Below are 25,846 nucleotides of genomic sequence, written 5' to 3'. Positions count from 1 at the left end.
AGTCACTGGGACTGGGGAAATGGCTTAGTAGGTACATGTCTGCCACGCAGGCGTGAGTTCAGACTCCTAGCATCCATGTAAACGATGGAGAAGGCGGCGTGTCTGTAACCACAGTACTAGGAGGACCCCTGGAGCTCAGCAGCCAGCTTGGGGCAGAATGCCTGGTGTGATGGCACATGCCTGTAAGGCCAGCACTTGGGAGGCAGAGGCAGGTGGATCACTGTGAGTTCAAGGTCAGCTGGGCCAGCACAGGGAGTTCCAGGATAGCCAGATATACATAGTAAGACCCTGCCAAAAATTAAAAAACCAAACCAAACCCAAGGAGGAAAGTGACTGAGGAAGATACCTGCTATTAACCTCTGGCCTCCACTTGCAAACACAGCCCCACCCCTTTGACCCGCTTCCCCACAATCACAATAATGTCTGCCACATCTAGCACATGGCTCACAGCAGATATTTAGAAATGTGCACTGCAGAAATGAATGAGCCTTCTCAGGTCAGTAACCAACACAAACGAAGCTCAAAAAGTCTTCAAACCGACAACTTACGCCAGCACAGTCTCCTCCTTGCTGAGGCGAGCAGTAAGGGCACCAAGGGCTTCTTGGGATGCCAAGGGAAGTCCAAAACCACTGAGTGCTGCAACTGCATGGTAGATCTGGGCAACCGGGGAGTCTTCACTGACTGCCGCCAGCAGTAGTTCTTTGGTCTCATTTGAAATAGATATCTAGGAAAAAAATGGCAGACCCAGAGTTGGAACAGGTTCCAGCAGTTTGTGATAGGCACCCCAAGTGTGGTAAGAGCAGTTGCCAAGGCCACGTCACTCAGCACCCAGAATCAAGTGTTCATAACGTTAACACCACCTCTGTTCTGATTGGGTTTTTTTTTTTGTTTTTTTGTCAACTTGACATAAGCTAGAGTTACCTGGAAAGACAGAACTCCATTGAGAAAATGCCTCACTGAGACTGGCCTGTATCTATAGTCAAGTCGATAGGCTATTTTCTTGATTAAAACTTGATGTGGGAGTACCCAGACCATTGTGGGTAGTATGTCCTCTGGGCAGGTAGTCCTGGGATATATTAGAGAGCAGGCTGAGCAAGGCATAAGGAACAAGCGGGTAAACATCTACCCTCCAATGCCTCTTCTCCAGTTCCAGCCTTGAGTTCCTACCCTGACTACTTTTGATGATGAATTGTAATGTGGAAGTGTAAGCCAAATCCCCATCCCCTCCAAGTTGCTGTTGGTCATGTCATTTCGTCACAGCAATAGAAAACCCCCAAAAGACAAGCATTGCTGTCTACTTAAAGTACTCTAAATCAACTGAATGATTTAGAATCTGAGGTGAGGATGCACCTCACCTTTAATGTTTTTAACGTTAAAGGAGAAGGAAAAGGAAACGTCAAGGCCTTCCAGAAGAGAGGAAAAGTGATCTAAAAGCTATTACAGTGAACACTTAAAGGGAAGCAGACTGTCTTATAGGACTAAAATTATGTGGATAGAATTCTATCCCACATCAACAGTTTGTCACTTTTAAAAATTACATTAATAACCTGACATTATGTCCCCTTTAAAAATGTTCTTTACCACAAACAAACAAACAAACAAACAAACAAACAAACAAACGGCAGTGTAGAAACCTGGGCTCACCTCACAGCCTGAGAGGACCTGGCTGGCCTGTGCAGCATAGAAGAGAGAATCCACGTTGCTGGGCTCAAGGTTGGACTTGATGAAGGAACACGCTTTCTAAACAAGGGAGAGTCAAGGGTAAGTGGTGAGGTAACGCAGTAACTAGGAAGGCAGAAGGGTAGGCGCTAAATAAAGCCCTAAGCTGTCTATGGAGGATTAAAGTGTGCATTGGTCTAGATTTAGTTTTTTTCAATAGTTATTTTCCATAGGACACTATTACACCAAACTGCTGATTTCACACAAGGAACAGTAAGGATGAAGTGGGTAGAAACCACTTAACAGATGTCCTGCTCTGGCCATGACCTGTGCTGGGTGTCACAATACTCTTCCTTTCGATGAGCATAAGGCCCTTCAAGACAGCATCATTGTCTCCTTTAGCAGAAAAAGGAACCGGGCCGTAGTAGATAAGGGGCCTGTGGAAGATGGCAGAGTTAAGTGTCCCCTGATGCCAGGTTTTCCAGTGTCATGGCTCTGAAGCCATATGAGACAATCTAAAGTATCTTTAAAGGCATCTCTTCTTCCTGGCTCAGACCATGCATCTAACCATCCAAACCAGAGCTGGGAATTATGGCTGACTCTCTCCTTCCTTCCTTCCATGATAGGCACAGGCCACCCTTGCCCTAGGTTTCCCAAAGCACTTGCCACAAGTACTCAGCGTTGGCTGCCAGAGAGCATTGCTTCCATCACAGTGAGCACAAAACAAAATTCAACCACTTCTGTTCCACTGAACTACAAGGGAGACAAGTCATACTGCTAAACATTTTGAATCAGATAATATAAAATAGTTGCCAGGCATAGTATCACATACCATTAATCCCAGTAGTCAAAACACAGAGACAAGCTATGTGTTCGAGACTAGCTTGGTCTACATAGTGAGTTTGAGTGTAGCCAGAGCTCTGAAGAGAGATTCTGTCTCAAAATAAAACAAAACAAAAAACCTAAAGCCTCAGCTATTTAAAATTTTATGGCCAACCCAGCCCAAAGTGGGTGCCTCTGGCACTTGGGGTGCTGCTCAGAGAGAGAACGCTTGCCTAGCTTGCTCAAGTCCTGGAATTTGACACTTAAATCACAGAAAAGAAAAAGTAGGAACCGCTGGGAAATGGACTAGGGAGCAGGAGTGGGCAACCCAGGACACTGCCTGGTGCCTGCCAACAACAGCTATGCTACACTATGTCCTGTGTCACGAGGGGCCTGGGCCCTCAAACCAAAACAAATCTTCTTTAAAATGTTAGGAACAGCTGGGCGGTGGTGGCGCACGCCTGTAATCCCAGCACTCTGGGAGGCAGAGGCAGGCGGATTTCTGAGTTCGAGGCCAGTCTGGTCTACAGAGTGAGTTCCAGGACAGCTAGGGCTCTACAGAGAAACCCTGTCTCAAAAAAAAAAAAAAAAGTTAGGAACAAAACTTAAAAGATCTTCAAAACAAATGAGTTTCAACTTTAGTGCAGTTTGAAAGAACCAGAAGATACTTCATCTTCTATAAATTGGGATCTAAAGAAGGAAACTCCACACACAACAAAGATGCTAAGAAGTGCTCTGCTGCCCTCTGGTGCTTTGAAAATGAAAGGCAGCACCAGGCCCCCACAGGGAAGATAATTCTCTTCTCATGTGTCAAGGTTGTCAAAGTGCTTCTTGGGGATTTCTTGTTTTATCCTCAAACGATCCTACACACAGACACTTTTACTGTCCTAAGTTCACAGAGAAGAAGACCAAGATCTGGAGAAGCCAAGCAGGGCAGCCATTGCCATTCCTAAGTAGGGCTCACCCTCCAAGCAGACAGCCTGGCTAAACCTCTACTAAGAGGCTGCCCTGGGGAGAATCCCGGGGTAGATTCTGCATCGGGCCGCCTCTAACAGTACAGGGACAATCCGGGTCAAGTGCAAGAGTGTCCATGGTCTCAAAGTCCTTGGTGCCTGACAGCACAGTCTAACAGCAGCTGGTGGGCAGGCAGGCGGGAGAGGGGAGACTTCCTACCACCTGCTCAGGACCCTCAGCGAGCGCCCCTCTCTTCCAGGGAATATGCAGCTCCAACTGTAGCTGCTCTCCACATCCCAGACACCTACCTCCCCAACTGGAGGCTGAGAACCACGCTACACATCCAGCATCTGCGCACTCCAGCTCTTTGTGCCCTTTGTTAAAAAACCCCAAGGACCCCACCATCCTCCTGAGCAAAGAACCCCGTGCTTTCTTCTACCTTTCTTCTTCCGGCCTCCCAACCTAATCAGATACCATGCCCTACATGGCTCTTTCCTGCCTGCCTTCTCCCTCACCTCCTCCCACATGGACTCCGGACCCTCCTGCCTTCTCTCAGACCTCAGACTATGCAGACATATCCTTTGCCACTCAGCCCAGTTTCCCTACTCACTGTCTACTGCACTTTCCAATGTCTTTACTAATCCAGCTGCCCTAGACACCAACTCCTAGCAGACACTTCAAGCACTAGTGAGCCCACAATTTATAGAGGCTCCATAATTTCACCAGCTCAATTCTGTCTCAACTGATAACCCAGAATGCATTCAAAAAGTCCAAGTCTTATTTCAAACACACTCACTCTTCCTTGTCTTCTCTCTTCCCACACAGTCCCAGCTCATCCACACCTTCAGCCCTAATCAATGTCACCCAAACTCACAATGCCAGCAAAGAACATCTTTAGAGGAATGTGTGCCTCAAACCCAAATCTAACCATTCACAAACGCTTCTGTCCTTGGCAGAAACCTTTCATCCTGCATTCTGATCCTACTAAAATTTGACATTAATCTAACATCCTAACTTCCTTTGCCATACTTGACAATAGCAAACCTCTTAAGCTGCCACTGCTCCACTACATGTCCCTCAAGTTGTCAACTCTCTCCTCAGAGACCCACATAAACTCTGAGGAAACAGGGCAGCATTGAAGCATCGCTACAGTACACCACAAACAGTGTCTGTGCCAGGCATTGTCTGACCTTGCCTGAATAAATTATAGACAGGACAAAAAATGCCTCAGTATTAAGAATAACTATAACTACCCTGGGGGTGGGCTCTGTGGCACTATCTGATTTCACTTCATACTACCAACGGGTTAGTAAGGTAGGCTACATAATCCTCCTTTCACAGAAAAGTTCAGGACTGCCTGATGCCTGTGATCTTACTTTCAGGCTAAAATAAGTCATTTTAAGGATTCACAAGACCATGAGGAAAAGTCTGCTTCCCTAATATAGTTACACATAAGAAGAAAGCACTGGGCAGAGACAAGGGGTGATGATAAGGGGGAAATCTGAATCTAGCCTGCAGGGATTAGCGAACGTTTCCGATAAAGGACTCAGAGCTAGACAGTCTAGAAACTACTTAGTGTACTGTTAAGGTCCAGAAGCAGCAGTAGATATGTATGTATGTATGTATGTATGTATGTGTATATATGTATATATATGTATATATATGTATGTATGTACAGAAGCAGCAATAGATATGTATACAAATGAGCATAGTTGTATTCCAATAAATCCTCACTTAAAAAACAAGCTTCAACACAGATGTGACTGTAGGGACCAGTTTGTCACCTCTCTACATTCAGAGTCACCAGCAGACACGCGCTACTAACCTCTGCTAGCTCTTGTTCCCTCCTCTGCTATAGGGAAATGTTTCTGACAATAGACACATTAACATAACTCAAAAGAACACACACATACAAAGCTCTCAACAAATAATACTGATTACTGACTCCAGCCAGGATACAGGATATTATGCCAGAAAGCCAATAAGAACCGTGTGGTTCCCTCCCCCAATACACACACACACACACACACACACAAAATGCATTATGATGAATTGAAAGATACTGGCAGAGATTCCCAATTCTGGCCATGACAGAATTAATTTTACCTCTTGTACTAGTACCTACAAAACTAACCAAAATTGAGACACTAGATAATAGTACTCACTGTGATACCCACCACCCCACTTTGAGACAGGGCTTTTTCATGTAGCCCCTGTTGACCTGGAACTCACTCTGTAGACCAGGCTGGCCTTAACTCAAAAGATCTTCCCAGCTCCGCTTCCCAAGTGTGGGATTGAGCAAAAAGGGATGGGGAAGCCGGGCAGTGGTAGCGCACTTTAATCCCAGCACTTGGGAGGCAGAGGCAGGTGGATTTCTGAGTTCCAGGACAGCCTTCTGGACTACAGAGTGAGTTCTAGGACAGCCAGGGCTACACAGAGAAACCCTGTTTCGAAAAACCCACAAAAAAAAAAAAAAAGTCTAAAAGAAGGGAATAGGGAAAAGGATGGGCATTTGTGTGGAAATGCCGTATCATAAAGACTTGTTATCTGTGAAGGAGAGACTATCTCAAAGCACACCTGACAAACCAAGGATGCACACACACCACGATGAACAGCAGCGCTGGTCTGTGAGACAGTTCTGCCAGCAAAGGCTCCTGCTGCAAAGCCTGGAGACCTGTCACAGACAGCCTGCAGGAGCTGGCTTCCTTCCCCCACCACGGGAGTCCTGGGAACTGAACTCACTAAGGCCATATTTGGCAGCACATACCTTAACTCATTATGTCATTTTGCTACACAAATGGGTAGCTTCTAAATCTTAATTTATGGTAAACTTTTTTATGACATCATAGAAAACTAAGAAATAGGCGGGAGAGATGGCTCAGTGGTTAAGAGCACTGGCTGCTCTTCCAGAGGACCTGAGTTCAATGCCCAGTAACCACATGATGGCTCACAACCATCTGTAATGGGATCTAATGCCTTCTTCTGGCTTGTAGGTAGGGCAGGTAAAGCACTCATATACATAAAATAAATATCAGGGGAAAAAAGGAAAAAAAATCTTAAAAAAAAAAAAAAAGACTAAGAAATACTCAGGTACAATGTTTTAACCTAACTGTTCATGATTTTGTGATGAGTACACACACTCTTAGCTGTTCCTAAACCTAGAAAACATTTCAACTGCAATGAATTCGGCTTACTAAAAGCAAAACACACGTTCAAACTGCCCAAGGCCATTACTGTTGCTGATTAATGCATGTGAGTCCTCCACCTTGAGCTCCCTGTAAGTGGCCAGCCATGTACCTAGCACTTTTCGTTTTTTTTGTTTTTGTTTTGTTTGTTTGTTTTGTTTTTTGAGACAGGGTTTCTCTGTGTAGTCCTGGCTGTCCTGGAACTCACTCTGTAGACCAGATTGGCCTCGAACTCAGAAATCTGCCTGCCTCTGTCTCCCAAGTGCTAGGATTACAGGCGTGGACCACCACGCCCGGCTTTTTTGTTTGTTTGCTTTTTGGTTTTTTTTTTTTTTTTTTTTTTTTTTGTTCACCTAGCACTTTTCAAGCACATGTTGTGGAGCTGGGGAGATGGCTTAGTGGTTAAGATGGCTGCTCTTACAGAGAGCCAGGGTTCAGTTCCAAGGCCCCTAAACAGCCTCACAATCATCTGTACCTCCAGTTTCATAGGATCCGATGCCCTCTCCTGGGCTCTTGGGCACAAAGCGCACATGATACACATACATGCAGGCAAAACACTCTTACACATAAAATAAATAAATCTGAAATCATTAGTACACAAACCAAATCCATTTGTACTGTGCAGTTTCACAGAGTTCTAGAAGTTCCTAAAGGCTCTCGCTGTCTCTCTTTCCCCCAGAAATACCTGCATGCCCCTACATATAGCAGACTGACAGAGATACCTGTTACATTAACCCAACTGTCTTCACACCAGCAAGAGTCTGCTTTCAAGTGTCCAAGAGTAACACAGCCCACAGATTAAAAGTCTCCTTCCTAAAACACTGACCAGAAGAAAAGCGCTTCACTCTTACCTTGACATCCGGCACCTGTGCCCCAAGGCTGTTGAGGCCCACGATGGAGTAGAAGGCAGACTCCAAATTTGTGAAAGGGCGATTCAGTGAGGCTTTCAGTCTTTCTACATCGTGCTTGGTGAGGTAGTGGGTGGGGGTCAGAGCCTGGACGCTGGCTGTGATTGTCAGAGCCAACAGGAAGACAGTGCTTGAACCTGAGGGAAACAACGAATAAGTACACACCATACACTCCTAGTCACAATCCCAACAAGGATACCTCACCCCTGCTGGGAGCCCAACCATGTGTGGATGGGTGGAGAGCACATGTGGCCTCTAGAGGGGATGGTGACCACCACATTCCACCGCCACGACAGTCTTTCATGCAAGCTCCAGGAATCTGAAGAGCAAGACCACACAATTCCCATCTAAAATCTCCCAGGACAGAACCAATCCTGAATCCTCAAATCCTGTCTCCTTCACCTAACGCCTTCCTCACTCAGCCCAACAACGGACACTTTCCCCATTTCAACTCTGCATTACTTGTCCTTTCAGGTTTCAGCTCAAGCATCTTTAAGCTTTCCCAGGGGGCTGAGGAAATGGCTCAGTGCATAAGGAGCACTTACTGCTCTTCTAGAGCACTGGAGTTCAGTTCCCAGCACTCACACGTTTGCTCACAACTTCCCGTGACTCCAAATCTAAGTGATCTGATGCTCTCCTTTCTCCTCCAAGGATAACAGGCACACACATGGTACACCTTCACTCACATCAAAATAAAAATATAAATAAATAAATAAATGAATGAATGAATAAATAAATAAGGGGCTAGAGAGATGGCTCAGCAGGTAAGCACACAGACTGCTCTCCTGAAGGTCCTGAGTTTAAATCCCAGCAACCACATGGTGGCTCACAAACATCCATAATGAGATCTGATACCCTCTTCTGGTGTCTAAAGACAGCTACAATGTACTTACATATAATAATAATGAATAAATCTTTAAAAATAAATAAGTAAGTAATTTCCTAAATTAAGATGAGTATAGGATGAAGAACCTAGCCTCTGTGCCACACAGGAACCACAGCCAAGTTATTTAGTTACTGTCTCAGCTTCCTCAGGCATAAAGCAGATGACATAAAGTCTCTCTTACGGTAGAGAGACTTTAGACGAGTGATTGGTACATACCAAGCACTATGTGAAGTCTCAGTTGGTGGTTCCATTATGTGGGTGGCTATAGCCACTCAGTATACTCTATACTGAACCTAACAGCATCTTCCATAACTAAGAGTGTGAGGGCTGATTTCTGTTAAGCTATCAGCTCCTGGAGGGTGATGACTATTTCTCATGATTATCTCAAAGTCCTGCAGACTGCCAGGCACATAGTATACAGTGAATAAATACAAGTAAATGGATAGAAAAACCAATCCTATCTGTGATGCCCTAGAGGAGAGGAAGAAATTGTAGGAATGACATCTGTCTTTCTTTCACTAAAAACAAAAGAGGGTATTTTTGAATAGGCTATGTCATGAAAAAGCTAATCATCTATCACCCAAGTTAGAAGCATTAAAAAGCAATTATAAGGTTAACATCAATGGTCCTAAATCCTCTCCATAAGCCAGTATGTGTAGGGGTGATAGCTTAGAGTAGGATTCGTTCCGAGTTTGGTGTACAGTTTAGCTTCTAACCCTAAACTAAAAAGGCAAAGAGCCCTACAATGTGTAGTATCTATTAATATATTGAATGTTCCAGTTTCATTTGAATTAGAATCCCTTAGAGACATTACTTTACAAAGAAGAAAACTAAGGACTGTAGTAGCTTACACATGGCCAGTAACACTATAGCCTTCACACGCCACTTAAAAGAATTAAATTGGTGCGGGGAGTATGCACATATGGGGGTCAGGGGAACACCTGCACTTAGTTTTAGCTAGAAAACACATAGGTCTGAAGATCAGATTCGGGTCATCTTGGTCAGGCTCAGTAACAAGAACCTTAACCTCAGGAGTCATCCTGACAGACTTCTACTTCTTTTTGTCTGTCTGTCTGTCTGTCTGTCTTTCACCCTTCCTTTCTTTGAGACTGCTGAAGAGATGCATAACTCAGAATCACTCCTCTATGAACAGTAGTTTCATTTAAGTCTTTGTGTCTGTCAACTTAAATGTGAAAACTCTTCAAAAAGAAACTAAAGGCCAGTGTGTGTAGGGGTGACAGCTTAGCGTAGAATCTGTCCCCTGGGTTTGGTGCATAGTAGTACCTCTAAGCCTCTAACCCTAAACTACAGCAAAGATGTCTATAGTGAGGAGTATCCATCAACACATTGGATGCTCCAGTGTGCCAGGGACTTGTTTTCCCTCAGAACTGGGAATCGAACCCCAAGCACTATTTTAGTGTTAAAAGTAAGCATACAGCCAAGAAACCTCTATTCTCAATCAGATTACATTCTAGTGAGGAAAAAAAAAGTTAAGAACCATGATTTATCACATTGGAAAGCAGAGGCACTGGAGAAAAAAAATAAAAGCACTGAACGGTATCGGGGAGGAATGTGTTCTGTATGCAGTGAACTGTCAAGGCCCAAATGAGAGACAAGGATCCTGAGAGCAGACAACACCATGAAACTATGTGAGGATAAACTGTAACAAGAAGACTAGACAAAGAGACAGAAGCAGGAGCTTACAAGGTAACAGGTAGCAGAGGCCAACCAAAAGGGCCTACAGACAACTGAGCAGAAGGGACCTCAGCAAAGTTCTGAGCAGGGAAGCAATCTGACAAGTATTTTAACAGGAGTGCTTTGCTGAGGATGATACTGTGTTACTCTAGCCTAAGCAGGGGTGAAGACAGGAAGGAGGGGCAGGGGGAGGAGCTACATAGGAGGACATTGCCAAGATCCAAGTAGTGGCGAACAATATCCAATAAGGTAACAGAGTTGGAGGTGGATGTATGTAGTCAGCCTTGTCCCAATTTGAAGTTAAAACCTATCAGAATTGTTAATGGATAAGAGGATGTAGAGAAGAGACATTGAGGTATTTGGCAAAATCCCCACTGACCTGGCACTTTGGGATTTGATGTAGTAAGTGACTGTTATATCGGCTCCTCCAACTAAATTATAAATTCGCCTGACAGTCCCTGTGCCAGAATCTGAATCTCTCTACCTCACAGTAGCAACTTTTCTGGCTAATACTTGAACACACTATTGATGGGTAGGCCCAGATTATATTCAATTCTCTGCACACACCACACTGGTCTTTAAGGCTTCTAATATCCAAGTGAGGTGGGTGTTTTTTTGCATTTTACAAACCAAGAAATGGATTGTAAACCACTTCATACCCGTCACTCCACAACTGGGGAAACAGAGGCAAGATGGTGAGTCTGAGCTGGAGCCCCAGCTACACAAGACCCTACCTATTCTGTGTGTACATGCACATGAGTGTGTACCCGTGCACAAGCATCAGAGTAAACATGGGGTGACTTCCTCTGCCCTTCTATGCCTCCTGGCCTTGAGGCAGGGCCTTTCACTGAACTAGAACCGTTTTGACTAGACTAGATGGTTACCTCTTGGGACCTGCTGGCCTCTGCCCTCCAATGCTGAGGCTACGTACACATGCCATACTAAGATTTGAACTCAGATCCACAAGTTACACTGAACCATGTCCCAGCTCCCTAGACCCTATCTAAATAAAGGGGAAAAAAATTAAGGTTCTTAAGTAGGTACTTACCCTGGCCCAAGACACATAACTGAGACTCAAACTTCAGGCCGTTTAAATACAAGTTCTCATTTTAGCCACTTTACCAACAAATAGTGAAATAGCAAGCCTTTCTCACTCTGATCCCATGGTGGAGGGATTTCAACTACTCATTGGCTAGCGGGAATAAGATATACATCCAAAGAGGTTTTTTGTTTTTTGTTTTTTTAAAGAATACTCTAAGAATCCGATTTATCCACTCGAAATCTACCAAGCATTGAATTTTTCCCGGCACGGTTCAAAGCGAGCACAGAAATATCATTTAACACAACTCTTATGAAGCAGATACCAAATGAGAAACTAAGGTGTTAAGTCCCTGGACCTCAGGATCAATACGTGGCCGGTTACAATATCACTGCACCCGTAATATCACTTCATAGCCTAGGCTTTAGGCTCCCAGACAGACCTGTGAGTCTCCTGTCCCTGTCAGGGAAAAAGAACCCAGAGCTCGAAGAAAGTCTAGTGACAAGCTCAAAAGCTTTCCCAATGCGGGGAGGGTGGCTCCCTGACAGGCCGGAGGCCGCCAATACTACTCGAATGAATGGAGGAGGCCAGGCACGGGCTCCGCGCTGCCCCGGCTCGCGCTGGACCTTGCGGGGACCCGTAGCCACACGTTGCACGCCCCACCACCAACCCTTCGGGTCCCCGGCACTTCACCAGCTCGCAGCCTCCGCCACACGCTCGACCCCGAAAGCGCCTGTGCCCATGCCCCTGCCCCGTAGGGGAGGGGAACCGCGCCTAGCCGGCGCCCGTGTGGTCCGCACTAGCCTTCCGCGGGCGACGCCCCGCTCCCCAAAGCGTGTCGGCCGCGGGGCCCCACTATTGAGCCATGCGCAACGCCTCACCCGGCGGCGCCATTCCTCCGAGCAGGTCCCACCGGAGCCCGAGCAGGCAGACTTCCGCTCCGGGAAGTGGCTCCAAGAGCGCGCCGGAGGGGACGCCAGGGACCCGCGGCACACGCCACTTTCCAGAATGGGCTCCCGGCAAAGGTCAGTCGCGGTGGTCCCGCTTGGCAGGGCCGTTCCCAGCAGCCGCGGTGTGTGGGGGTTCAGTCGCGGCGTGCGAACATCATTCAGGGCGCCTGCTTGCCAACCCGCCCTCTCCCCCGCGCCGGGACCCACTTGGAACCGACCGCCTCTCAACCGCCCTGCTCACGCCGCCACCCGGACGTGATTGGACCGGGCCTTGGGCGGGCCTAAGACGGGGCTACCTCTGATTGGCCAATGTCAGTGACTGGCCGGACGCGCTGTCACTCACGGATCTCTCCTGCAGCCCGGCCAATTTTAAAGCCGTGAAAAGGGGATCGTTGTAGTGACAAAATTTTATCCACTTTGGGAAATTATGGCTAAAGGATTAGTTAGATTGTTAATAACTGGTCGATGAGTGAGGTTTTATCCAGTTTTCTTTCTTTCTTTTTTTTCCGACACAGGGTTTCTCTGTGTAGCCCTGGCTGTCCTGGAACTCACTTCTGTAGACCAGGCTGGCCTCGAACTCAGAAATCTGCCTGCTTCTGCCTCCCAAGTGCTAGGATTAAAGGCATGCGCCACCACCTCCCAGTTTATCCAGTTTTCAAACCTATGAGCTGTATAGGTAACAGAGAGGATCGTTTTAAAATGTTTTATTTTTTGAGAATTTCATACAACATATTTTGATCATATTCATTTCCTTCCCCCAACACCTTCCAGATCTTCCCCCAACTCCCTACCCACACAACTCATGCTCTGTTTTTTTCTAAAATAAGAAACAAACCAAGCATGGAGCCCTGCCCTAGAGAGTGGTTGATATACCCAGTCACTCCACTGAAGAAAACTGATTTTCCCTCTCCCAACAGCTATCAGTTTCGAATAGTTTTGGCTAGGGGTGGGTCTTTTGTGCCCACTACCCCTTCTCTGTGTTTTGCATGGCATGAGCTTCTGCGGGTCTTGTGGATACTGACACAATCTGAAAAACTACTTATCGGAAGCCACTCACCACCCCTGGCTCTTCGCTATTATTCTGTGAAGTGTTACTTTCAGTACTTTAAAAGGAAGGAAATATTTCAGCCCATGCATTCCTCTGACAGCCTTGATGTCTGATGATTAACTATTGTGAGTATGTAGAGTTTCGCAATATAGTAATGCTTCTTCTCTTTGGAGAAGTATCACTCCAAATATTATTCAGCTATGTAGGGGAGAGTCGGATCACTCCTCCATACAGTAGTCATTAGCCCTATGCAGTTATTTCTCTTTGAACTTGATCGAATTAAGTAAAATTTAAGCTTCAGTTCCTCAGCTATTCTATGTTTCAAATGTTCACTGGCTCAGGCTCAGTCAGGGTAGCCAGTGGATCTTGTACTAGATAATTTGAAACATATTTTCATTGTCCCAGAAAGTGATATTCGGTAGTGCTGAAGTAGAATACACTTTAAAGAACTCTACCAATTCAGTAATAAGACAAGCCAGTGGTGTGCTAGAGAGAGAGAGAGAGAGAACTGGCTGTTAAGTTTTTTGGTATTTTGCAAATTGATTAAATATAGCTATTTAGGACATTAAATTATACAGCCATAAAGTGAAAGAAAATATGCTGAAAATTAAAGTCTTCATTTTCTAATCTTATTACATTTTACCATTGTCTCAGAGACTGGCTATATGTATGTAATAGCTCACCATTGGAGACTGGTTCTAATTCTTTGATTCAATCAGGAATCTGCGTGTCCAAATACTTAAAGTTCCTTGTCCCCAATTGGTTTTTGATTGACCAATAAAGATGCCAGTGGCCAATGGCTGGGCAAAGGGAGACAGGGCAGGACCCTTAGAGTTGAGCAGGCTAGGACACAGGAGGAGGAGACAGAGGATCAGGATGTGGTGGGAAGAGGATAGTTGAAGGAGAGAGAGAACCAACAAGTCATGTGAGAATTCAGGTGGGAGGCCGATTGGGCCTGGGGTGGGGTCGAAGGACGATTTAGGAGTGCCCAGCCTTTGAAGTAGCCAAGGCATTTAAAAAGCATAAGCTAATGTGTGTCCACCTTTCATTCGTGGATCCAAAGACAGCTCCTGAGCGAGTGTGTGCGTACAATCGCAGGGAGCCAAGCCCTGTTACAAAAACTCACCGCTATACCTCTCTGCTAGAATGTGATATGTGACCACAGTATTTTCTATCCTTGCCCCTGTTACCAGATAATGACTCTGAGACAACTATTTATGAATAAATGCCTAGGCCATAAGCTTGGCCTTCTTCCCCAACCAGCTCCTTACCTATTGTCTGACTAACTCCCAGAGATCCCAGCTCTCAACCAGAACTCCCACTTTCTTCTTCTTCTTCTTCTTCTTCTTCTTCTTCTTCTTCTTCTTCTTCTTCTTCTTCTTCTTCTTCTTCTTCTTCTTCTTCTTCTTCTTCTTCTTCTCCTCCTCCTCCTCCTCCTCCTCCTCCTCCTCCTCCTCCTCCTCCTCCTCCTCCTCCTCCTCCTTTTGGTTTTTCAAGACAGGGTTTCTCTGTGTAGCCCTGGCTGTCCTGGGACTCACTCTGTAGACCAGGTTGGCCTCGAACTCAGAAATCTGCCTGCCTCTGCCTCCCAAGTGCTGGGATTAAAGGTGTGTGCCACCACTGCCCAGCAGAACTCCCACTTTATTTCCCATCTTTTTTGAATAGGCCATCAGCTTTTTATTAATGGTTCCACACAGTATACAAGAGATTCACTATACTTTTGTTTCCAAGGGTAACATTTGTAACTTGATTTCTGGCCATGATTTTGGAATATTTACAATATAAACTTGGCAAATATGGCAAGCAAGCTTGATTTATTGTTTCATTGATTATCTAAACCTAATGAAGGAAAAAAGGTTAATAGAAGTTTAACTTTTAGAATGTGTCAAAGCTTGTATGGTGGTGCGCACCTGTGACACCCAGCACTTGTGAAACAGCGGCAGTTGGACATGATGTTCAGGGTCACCCTGAGCCATATTATGAGTCTGCCACCAGTCATGAATGCCATTAGCAAAGTGCTATGTCTGCAGGGTTTGCCTTATGAACATGTCTTCAGTGTCGCAGTCATGTCTTTCCTATTGGTGTAAATGAAAAGAGCCATCAGTGTTCACTTAAGAATCACACTAGGGCTGGCCTCAGGAGTAGAGCACTTACCTTTTATGCCTTGGACCCTGGCTTAGAGCCCTAGCACCGAAGGAAGAGGAAACACACTGTTTTGTTTGTTTTAAACAAAATCTCAGTTGTTCACTTTTACCAATGAAGACTCGGAATCCAGATGCTAGGGTGAAAGCCTGCTGACTCAGAGGCCAGAGAAAGCACGTTACTCCTTAGGAGACTTCCAGCAGGAATGCTCCTCTCTAAAAAAACAAAACAAAACAAACAAACAAACAAAAACCTCCTATAAGCTGAATGTCCTTCCCCTCTACTTCCTGTGCATCCCTCTATTCGTTCTGGTTTTTTCTTTTTTCTTTTCTTTTTAATTTTAATTTTGTTATGTATACAGTGTTCTGCCTGCATGTATACCTGTGTGCCACAAGAGGACACCAGATCTCATTACAGATGGTTGTGAACCATCATGTGGTGGCTAGGGATTGAACTCAGGACCTGTGGAAGAGCAGCCAGTGCCCTTAACCTCTAAGCCATCTCTCCAGCCATCTATGTTTTTTTTCTTAATAATCCTATGTCCATGTCCTGTCAACTGGTTGCTTGCTCTACTTCTTGAATTTATTTAATCATGTTTACAATATTCAAGCAGAAAGATCTTGGATTAAAGGTTTATACTAAGCCTGAGCCACACCACAACTGAAAACAGGTTTTTCCAGTAAATAACAGAATCTCAGGATTCACACTGTGGTCAAATATACTGCAGCAAGATACATGCTCACATGAAGTGCACACACAAACCAAGCTACATTTGGAGACTCTGTTGCTGAAACATATACCAACAGCTAAGTATGGTGGTTGATGCCTTCAATCCCAGCGCTTGGGAGGCAGATCTCTGATTTTGAAAGCAGCCTGGTCTGCATGGTGAATTCCAGGACAGCCAGGGCTACATAGTGAGACCCTGTCTCAGAAAACAACAACAACAACATAAACCAGAAACCAACTACAAAAAGCCTAGTAAAAAACATGTGCAAGAAAATTTTAATAGATACCTCATCAAATAAAATATAGGAATCTGGAATAAACACAGGAAACATGATCAACATTATTGCAGATTAAAAGATGGACAGACACTGCTAAGCATCCACTCACAGGCAACAAAGTCCAACCGTGTCAATCATTGGCAAGGATGTGAAGCAACCAGAGTACCTCCACACTGCTAGTAGAAATCTAACATACATTTTCCAAATATACATATTTCCAGTTTGGAAAGTTTCTTTAGAAGAATGACATTTTCTTAAAAAGTCATCTGTATAATTCAATCATACCACTCTGTGAGTGGTAACTCACAGAGTGTCTGTTTCTAAAAACTATTATTAGGGACGAGAGAGATGCCTCCACAGCTAGGGCGCTGACTACTCTTGCAGAGGACCTGGGTTTGATTCCCAGCACCTGAAAGGTGGCTCACAGCTGTTAACTCCAGTTCCAAGAGATCAGATGTTCCCTTCTGGTCTCCTGCAGGCATTAGGCATGCATGTGATACACAGACATACATGCAAGCAGAAATATTTTCATACACATTAAAAAAAAAAACTTTGAGGTTAGAAAGATGATTCAGCAGTTAAGAACTCTGGATGCTCTTCAGAGGACTCTGGTTCCATTCCCAGCACCACATGACTGTTCACAACTGTCTGTAACTCTAGTTCCAGATTATCCAATGCCCTCTTCCACTTTCTGCAGGTACCATGAAGGCTTATAGTGCCTCGTATATGTGAGTAAAACACCTATACATATAACAAATTTAATCTTTAAAACAATTACATAAATAAAACTTTTTTAGTAAGGAAATCTGTGTATACAGAATAAGTTTCAAGTTTATTGAAGAATTTCTCAAAATTGAGTTATGAGATTCAGTTTATGAAACATATGTGGAAAAACTAATGCCGTAATACCGCTGTGTTTGATGTGGTCTTCATTGTCAACTTGTCTGGATAAAGAATCACCATGGAAACCCTCCTCTGGGTGTGTCTACAAAGGTGTTTCCAGAAAGCTTTGCCTGAAGAGGGAAGGCTCACCGTGAACTTAGGTGGCACAAACATTCACAGCTCTCTGCATCTCAGTGTGGACGCCTGGGACCAGCTGCCTCGCCCTTGAGTCTTCCTGCCAAGATGGACTGAGCCAAGAACAGACCCTGCTGTCCTTCCTTCAGTGGCTCTGCCACCTCAGCAGGGAACTCCTAACAGCTCTGCTGCACCAGCCGGACCTTTAAAGAAAAAAATACTGGAGTCTTCTCTCTGTTGGCAGCTGTTCCATCCTTTCCCTTCCCTCTGAGGAAATGCCAGCCGTTCAGTCTAAAGTGTTCCCTGACTTCTTTGGAGGGGGTCTTACTATGTGTTTATAATGTTGAGAAATGTTTTCTGTGCAGTAAGATGCTCAGGGGGTAGACCAGTTCTGATCACCTCAGTTCAGTCCCTGCGACCCACATGGTGGAAAGAGAACTAACTCCCCAGTCTGTCCCCAGACCCAACACATACACACCACAGCACACAGGCACCCACACATACACGCCACAGCACACGGGCACCCGCACATACACGCCACAGCACACGGGCACCCGCACATACACGCCACAGCACATGGGCACCTGCACATACATGTACGTGTACAAAATAAATAAAGAAGTATTTTAAAAAGCATATTTGTTTGATATATATAATTCTTATAATTTAAGTGGAAGTTACTGAATACTTTTTCAAATGACTTTTCAAAAAATATTTTTTAAAGAAACGGAGTCTTTTGATAAGAGTTGTTTTTCTTTTAATTAAAAACATTATTTAATGAATGAGTGCCCTGCTGCAGCTACATCCGTGGGACAGGAGAGGGCATCAGATCCACTTATAAATAGTTTTAAGCCACCATTTGGTTGTTGGGAATTGAATTCAGGACCTCTGGAAGAGCAGCTATAGCTCTTAACCACTGAGCCATCTGGCCCTAGATATCTTTTATATAGCCCAGACTGGCCTAATACTCCTTAAGTTCCCAGCTGTTGAGATTACAGACATCAGCCACCTTGCTTGGCCCCACTCATTTTCCTTGCTGTATAGTACTTCACTGTGTAACCATATGAGATTATCTGTTCTACTAATGCTAAGTCATCAGCTGTCTCAAGGGTTTGTTTTTTAACCATTGTTTGTGTGTTTGTTTACCACGATGACCACTTCTGTGAAATTCTTATATATTCCTCCCTACCCCCTGGCACCCATGTATAAGTTTTACCAGATGTTTTCCTAGATGTAGAATAGTGAGCCATAGAGTATATACACATTAAACTTTACTACATAATGATAAATTGTTGCCAAAGTAATTGTACCAATGTATACTGCCAATGGCAATTTATAGGATTTTTTTGGTCCATGTCATTGTTTTTTTTTTTTTTTAAAGATTTATTTATTATATGTAAGTACAGTGTAGCTGTCTTCAGACACTCCAGAAAAGGGAGTCAGATCTTGTTACAGATGGTTGTGAGCCACCATGTGGTTGCTGGGATTTGAACTCAGGACCTTTGGAAGAACAGTCGGTGCTTTTAACCGCTGAGCCATCTCTCCAGCCCCGGTCCATGTCATTGTTAACACTTAATAGTTATTAAAATTTTAAGCAATGTGGACAGCTTAAAATGGAACTTTTTTCAAAAACTATACTTTATAGATATTTGCCTTTAATCCATGTTTTTCTCCATTTTTCAGTATTTGTGTATATATATATGTATGGTATATGTACATATATCACATAATCATCACTCTTACACAAACATTATTTTAATAAAACTTGGATTACATTATACTGCTGTTCAGCCAACTCCCTGTTTCATCTTTTTGCTTTATTTTGTTTGAGATGAGGGGTCTCACTTCTTAGCCCAAGCCAGCCTGAACTCATGGCAATCCTCCTGTCTCATCCTCCAGAGTGCTGGGATTCCCATGCACAGGTCATTGCTGAAATACATCCAAAGCAGCCTGTGATCCTTGCCTGCAGGGAGCCTACAGCTTAACAGAAGAAATGATTAAACAGTGAACATTGTAAATAACTGAATTGGACATGTGGGATATAGCTCATGGGTAGAATGCCAGCCTAGAATAGACTATACTCTGGCTCAATACCTTGCACTGCAAAAAATATGTAAATTAATAAGCTAGTCAATTAGTTAGGCTGAGGTATAATTAGGCTGGGGTACAGTCTGTGCTTAGCACATATGAAGCCCCGACTTGCCCCAGCATGAATAACTGAATAACCAGATGCTATACTGGAAGGAATTATAAGCTACAGGACCAGAACAACCCAAACAAAGGTGGGACTGTTTGTACTGCAGTGTGTTCTCATTCATCCACCTACCTGCCACTCCCACAGGAGACTGACATTATCCTGGGTACTGGCGATGCATCCGGGACAAGATGTCTAATAGCACAATACCTAAACAAATACTATGAAAATCCAAGTAGCTGGACCAGGGTAGGGAGAGGCTACTCAGTCTAGATCAATGATCAATAAAAGCTTCTCTGAGAAGGGGACAAGTGGGGCTTTCAACAGATTGCTATGACAGAGGCACTTGTATCTAACTAATGTTTTGAATTCCCTCTCTTGTTCCTAGGGTCAGTGGTACAGAAGAAGTAGTGATCCCTTGTGCTTCTGACAGTGACTCAGGAAGTGTCGATCTACAGCTGAGCAACCTTGAGGACATTCAAAAAGGCGGACCTAGTGTTGAATTTACAGGTGAAAGGGGGAAAGGATGGGCATTTTTAAAACGGTGAATGGAGAGAAGGATTTTTGCCCCATTTTCCCATACTAAGAGTTGAACCCAGGACTTCGTACGTGCTAGGTAAAGGCTCTACCACCAAGCTACACCCTAACTTCTCTTTTAAAGTGCAGCCAACAGCACTTACTACTCTGTGGAGTACCAGATTCCTGTCCCAGACTCACATGATAGCTCACTCCATCTGTTATCCAGTTCCAGGGGATCCAGTCCCCTCTTCAGATATTGCACACACATGGTGCACAGACAAAGCATGCTTACACATAAAATAAAAATAAATAAATCTCCAACAACAAAAAAAAAAAGAGTCCTCCCAAGAGCTATTGATTGAAAAGCTCTTAGCCTGATTTTGATGATTAATTTGGTTCATGGTGTTAAAACTTATGAGATTCCAAAAAAGGAAAGAGCGGTGGGGCTGACAGCCTGGAGTTGTTATGTTGAAGGTGGGACCTGAGTCAGCCTGCAGAGTAATTACCCTGCATTCAGCAAACAGGAGCTGAGTACAAGAGGTTGTTGGGAATTGTATAGTCAGTACTCCACATCCATGCTCCCCGATATCTGTAGCTGGTATAGCACAGCAAAGAGACCTTACGAAACTCAGTAACTAAGGCAATTGTGAGGTGTGGTGAACACTGTGGACAAATTAAACATGAGGCTGAAACAACAAGGAAGCCATAAGGGAACCCTGCTGTCAGTGGTCCTTGTCAGCAGTTTTAGGAAGCGACTAAAGACAACCCCTGGGAGAAGAGGAGGGGAGAATGAGCTAGAGATGGGCATGGTGCGAGCTAGGAAGGCCAGCCATGCCAGGGGTCTCAGTCAGTCATCCATCTGTTCAGCGGAGTCATGTTCTGCCGGGTCCCAACATGACCAGACTCCTTGGAGATGCAGCAGTGAAGAGCACAGGCACCATGCACTTAGGGATACACAGCTAGAGTTCCGCGTGATCCAGGTGTTGGGTATGAGGCCAGAACACTTGAGATCTCACAGGTCATTACTGGAGCTGAGGCCTGACGAGTGGGGAGGAAGCAGCAAGGCAGAGAGAGGTGATGTGTGGGAGGAGGGGGATGAGGCAGAGTGAACAACCTGTGTCCTGACCAGAGGGAAGTAAGTGCTGACCTAATTACATTGTACTTAGTGGATGACAAGTGGAGAACGTCCTCAGCTGAGGCCTCCAGGGAACCAAAGAGAATACAACATCCAGCTTGCAATCCTCAGGGCCCTATTGATCTCTTCAGTTCATCAGGAGAGCAATGTTGGGTGTGCTCTGGCTTACTGTTTAGCATCTCTTTGAATTGAGTCTGAAAAAGTTTTTTCTTAATTTAATTTATTTATTTATTATGTGTACAGCATTCTGCCTGCATGTACACCTGTGTGTCAGAAGAGGGCACCAGATCTCATTATAGATGGTTATGAGCCACCAAGTGTTTGCTGGGAATTGAACTCAGGAACTCTGGAAGAGCAGACAATGCTCTTACCCTTCTGAGCCATCTCTCCAGCCCTTAAAAAGTTTTTATGATTAAGCCCAGCCCACAGGAGTTTGAGTTCCTTGTGAAGTGCTGATTTTCTTACTGTATAAGACCATTTGTTGTATCATTGAATGTGTTCTCCGACATGCTGAGATAGCCCAGGATGAGCCTCCTCAGTGCATCCCAGGGGACGTAGCCTTTTTGATGTCTGTGTAGGCTTTTTGGTATCGTCATTGAAAATGTCTAGGATTCCAGGTCGTTGGCCACATACCAAAAGCAGCAGATCCCCCATATTTTTAAGTTGAAAGTTGATTATGAAAATTTAATGTTAGTTTTGACCTGTGGTACTCTGAATTAAGATGGAAGGATTTTTAGAAAATTTCTTCCTGACAAGGTCTGTGGGGGTCATTGTGACCTAAGGACATACAGGCCTCCTGCAAAACTTCAACCATTCGCTTATTCACACTCAGACTGTTGGAGAAGGTTCTAGGAACACTGGTCAGTGGTCACCTGAGGCATTTGGACTTGAGGTTTTAAAGGTTATTGTCTTTACCACCTTGTTACTGCTCTGGCTTATAGGTCCCTGTAGCTAGGAAACTCCGAGACACTGATTTTGCAGTTGAGCAAACCATGAGAGTTGGGGGAGGCAGGGTCTGTCAGGGCTGCAGGAGACCACCTGCCCCATGCCGGTCTGGTGTGCTAGACTACGCCGGCGCAGCAGCAGCAGCAGCAGCAGCAGCAGCGTCACTTCACAGCACACAGAGGCATCACCAGTGTCTTTCTTTTGATGTTAGATACGGACATCTCTGACATCCCTATACTCCCTCAGGAGACCCTTCCAGAAAACCTCAGATTAGTAACTCTCCAGGAGCCCCTCAATGAGGCCAGCGTGGAGAGGCTGATCCAGTCCATCCAGGAAGTTTTACATGGTGAGCTAAAGGTATGTACGGCAGTCTTAGCGAACAACCCAGTTTATTCCCTATGATAAAAAATATTTTCAATAATTCATAACTATTGCAAATACTTTATGGGTTATAAAATGTATTCTTTTATCCTTGTAATCTGCATATTTATAAATCATTTTATTTTTATTTATAATACATGAAATAAATATTAGAGCCATAATAGAAATTAATGGTTAATCTTCTCTAATCCCTTCCTTCTCATAACCACTATTAGCATTTTCTATCCCTATACATGACTCTAGTTACAGGAGAAGTCATGCATGTTCTAGGTGAGGAACTGTAGCTTTTTACTGTCCTGTTTGCTGGTTATCTGGTGTCTCATTGTTGAGATGACCCAGTCATCCATCCTGCGAGAATGTAAGAAACCTTGACCTGAAGAAAGGGAAGGCTCTTCTGAGGAAGCTACCTCTGAGCTCAGATCCGAGGGATAAAAGAAAGGGAAAGCTAGAGCTGGGGGCATGGAAGTAGTCAGAGGGGACACGGTCATGGTGCCGGAGGGGGGGGGGGAGACAGTGATACGAGGTAAATACAGCAATGCACACACAGTGCTGGACCTTGAAAATTGGGGTAGGACTATGGAGGGTCTCTCTATGTAGTCCTGGCTGTCTTAGAACTTGTATAGACCAGGCTGGTTGAACTCAAACCAGACTCAAAGATCTATCTGCCTCTGCCTCCAAAGAATTTCTATCTTCAGCTTTAAAGCAAACGTAATTAACTAAGTAGAATACGAGAAAACAAACACTGGAGCCTGCAGAGATGGCTCAGCGGTTAAGAGCACTGACCGCTCTTTCCAAGGACCCAGGTTCAGTTCTTGGCACCCAAATGGCCTCTCCCAACTCTCCGTAAGTCCAATCCCAGGATCTGACATCCTCTTCTGACCTCTGAGGGCACCAGGCACACACATGGTGCATATGCAGGCAAGCCACTCATACATAAATAATCACAAAACTAAAATGAAAACAGTGCCCGTTTGTTTAACAATACCCCACCATTAGATTCTTTCTGGTTTCTTTTTTCTTTTAGTTCACTGATAAATATTCTTGAGTATCTGTTTCTCTATACTCCATAAATAATTCTTAGATACACCAATAAAGGACTCAAGCAGTATGTGTCACTTCTGTGTGTGTATGGTATGGTATATGTGCCTGTGTGTGTATAGTATGGTATATGTGCCTGTGTGTGTGTGCCTGTATGTGTATCGTATGGTATGTGCCTGTGTGTGTATAGTATGGTATATGTGCCTGTGTGTATATAATATGGTATATATACCTGTGTGTGTATAATATGGTATATGTGCCTGTGTTTGTATAGTATGGTATATGTGCTTGTGTGTGTATAGTATGGTATATGTGCCTGTGTGTGTATAGCATGGTATATGTTCCTGTGTGTGTATAGTATAGTATAGTATATGTGCCTGTATGTGTATAGTATGGTATGTGCCTGTGTGTGTATAGTATGGTATATGTGCCTGTGTGTGTATAATATGGTATATATATATATATGCCCGTGTTTGTATAGTATGGTATATGTGCTTGTGTGTGTATAGTATGGTATATGTGCCTGTGTGTGTATAGTATGGTATATGTGCCTGTGTGTGTATAGTATGGTATATGTGCCTGTATGTGTATAATATGGTATGTGCCTGTGTGTGTATAGTATGGTATATGTGCCTGTGTGTGTATAGTATGGTATATGTGCCTGTGTGTGTATAGCATGGTATATGTGCCTGTGTGTGTCGTGTTCACATGTGTACACATGCATATGAGGGCCAGAGGTGATTGCTGAGTGCTTTCCTTAGTCTCTTTCCACCTTATTTCTGAGGCAGTCTCCCGCAGTGACTTGTAGCTCACTGCTTTCACCAGACTGACTGGCTAGCAAGTCCAGAGAGCCTGCAGACTGCCCGCTGTGCCCAGTGTTTACATGGCCGCTGGGAATCTGAGCTCATGTTCTCCTGCTTGAGTTCACAGTATCCTAGTTACTTTTCTGTTTTTGTGATAAAAACCCTAACCAAAGCAACTTACAAAAGAAAGCATTTAACTGGGCTTACAGTTTCAGAGGACTACAGTACATCAGTGGAGCAAAGACAGGGGCAGGAACTGTGGAGAGAGCTCACAACTTGGTCTGAAAGCAGAAGGCACGGAGAGTGCGCCCTGGGAATGGTGTGGGATTGTGAAACTTCCCCATCTCTAGTGGCACACCTCCTCCAACTGCCACTTCCTAATCCTTCCCATAGTCCCCAAACCCAAGTATTCAGACATAGGCGCCTGTGACGGTCATTCTCACTCAAACCAACACACACACACACACACACACACACACACACACACACACACGGCAAGCACTTTCCCAATAGTTTCTCTAAGTGCTATTTTCAAGCTTTCAATAGATTGTGTTAAATTGTCCACTCAGCCTATAAAGCAGTGGTTCTCGACTTATGGGTCGCCACCCATTTGGGTTCAAGTATCAAATATTCTGCATATCAGATATTTATATTATGATTCATAACAGTGGCAAAATTGCTGTTAAGAAGTAACAACAAGTCAGGCGGTGGTGGCGCATGCCTTTAATCCCAGCACTTGGGAGGCAGAGGCAGGTGGATTTCTGAGTTTGAGGCCAGCCTGGTCTAAAGAATGAGTTCCAGGAGAGCCAGGGCTACACAGAGAAACCCTGTCTCAAAAAAAAACAAAAACAAAAACAAAAACAAAAAAAAAAGTAACAACAAAATAATTTTGTTTGGGAGTCACTGCAACATGAGGATCTGTATTAAAGGGCTATAACATTAGGAAGGTTGAGAACCACTTATATAAAGTGGATTTGTATGGTCACAGAAGAAAATTTACTCTTTTTGTTTGTTTGTTTTTGTTTTTGTTTGAGACAGGGTTTCTCTGTGTAGTCCTGGCTGTCCTGGAACTCACTCTGTAGACCAGACTGGCCTCGAACTCAGAAATCCACCTGCCTCTGCCTCCCAAGTGCTGGGATTACAGGTGTGAGCCACCACGCCCAGCTCCACAGAAGAAAATTAGATACTAGTTGTTTATAACTGTTGTTTATAACAAAATCAGCATATTTTTTTATTTTAGCTTTTAATAGTTACCAGCCATATTGACAAGAAAAATGTATCTTTGTTTTTACCTCTCTCTCTCCCCTGTGTGTGTGTGTGTTCGTGTGTGTGTGTGTGTTCATGTGTGTGTGTGTGTTCGTGTATGTACGCGTGTGCACACACACACACACACACATGTGTATGTGAGGAGATGCATGTTGAGCACACAAGCATGTGGAGGCCAGAGCTTGTTCCTCAGGAGTGGTCCACCATGTTTGGCTGAGTCGGGTCTCTCATTGGGATCTGTAGCTCTCTGATTAGA

The 25,846-nt window shown here is 44.4% G+C and overlaps 2 protein-coding genes across 8 annotated transcripts in view; one reads left to right on the top strand and one right to left on the bottom strand.

The window, feature by feature from the left end:
* The window catches only part of Rpn2 (ribophorin II), a 46,706-nt gene extending 34,584 nt beyond the window's left edge, over positions 1 to 12,122 (bottom strand). For both annotated transcript variants that reach the window (XM_052184128.1, XM_052184129.1), the window contains exons 1-4: positions 12,030 to 12,122; positions 7,472 to 7,665; positions 1,645 to 1,740; positions 549 to 724 (exon numbers count right to left, since the gene is read on the bottom strand). In XM_052184128.1, the coding sequence (XP_052040088.1) occupies positions 549 to 724; positions 1,645 to 1,740; positions 7,472 to 7,665; positions 12,030 to 12,042 (479 nt within the window). In that variant the 5' untranslated portion in view covers positions 12,043 to 12,122. The remainder of the gene's footprint in view (positions 1 to 548; positions 725 to 1,644; positions 1,741 to 7,471; positions 7,666 to 12,029) is intronic.
* The window catches only part of Mroh8 (maestro heat like repeat family member 8), a 72,856-nt gene continuing 58,744 nt past the window's right edge, over positions 11,735 to 25,846 (top strand). For all 6 annotated transcript variants that reach the window (XM_052184124.1, XM_052184123.1, XM_052184122.1 and 3 more), the window contains exons 1-3: positions 11,735 to 12,173; positions 19,892 to 20,013; positions 22,314 to 22,459. In XM_052184124.1, the coding sequence (XP_052040084.1) occupies positions 11,890 to 12,173; positions 19,892 to 20,013; positions 22,314 to 22,459 (552 nt within the window). In that variant the 5' untranslated portion in view covers positions 11,735 to 11,889. The remainder of the gene's footprint in view (positions 12,174 to 19,891; positions 20,014 to 22,313; positions 22,460 to 25,846) is intronic.

This window comes from Apodemus sylvaticus, chromosome 5, assembly GCF_947179515.1.
Source record: "Apodemus sylvaticus chromosome 5, mApoSyl1.1, whole genome shotgun sequence".
Classification (NCBI taxonomy): domain Eukaryota; kingdom Metazoa; phylum Chordata; class Mammalia; order Rodentia; family Muridae; genus Apodemus; species Apodemus sylvaticus.
The sequence above is the reverse complement of the archived record's forward strand: the minus strand, read 5'-3'. Positions and strand labels throughout refer to the sequence as shown.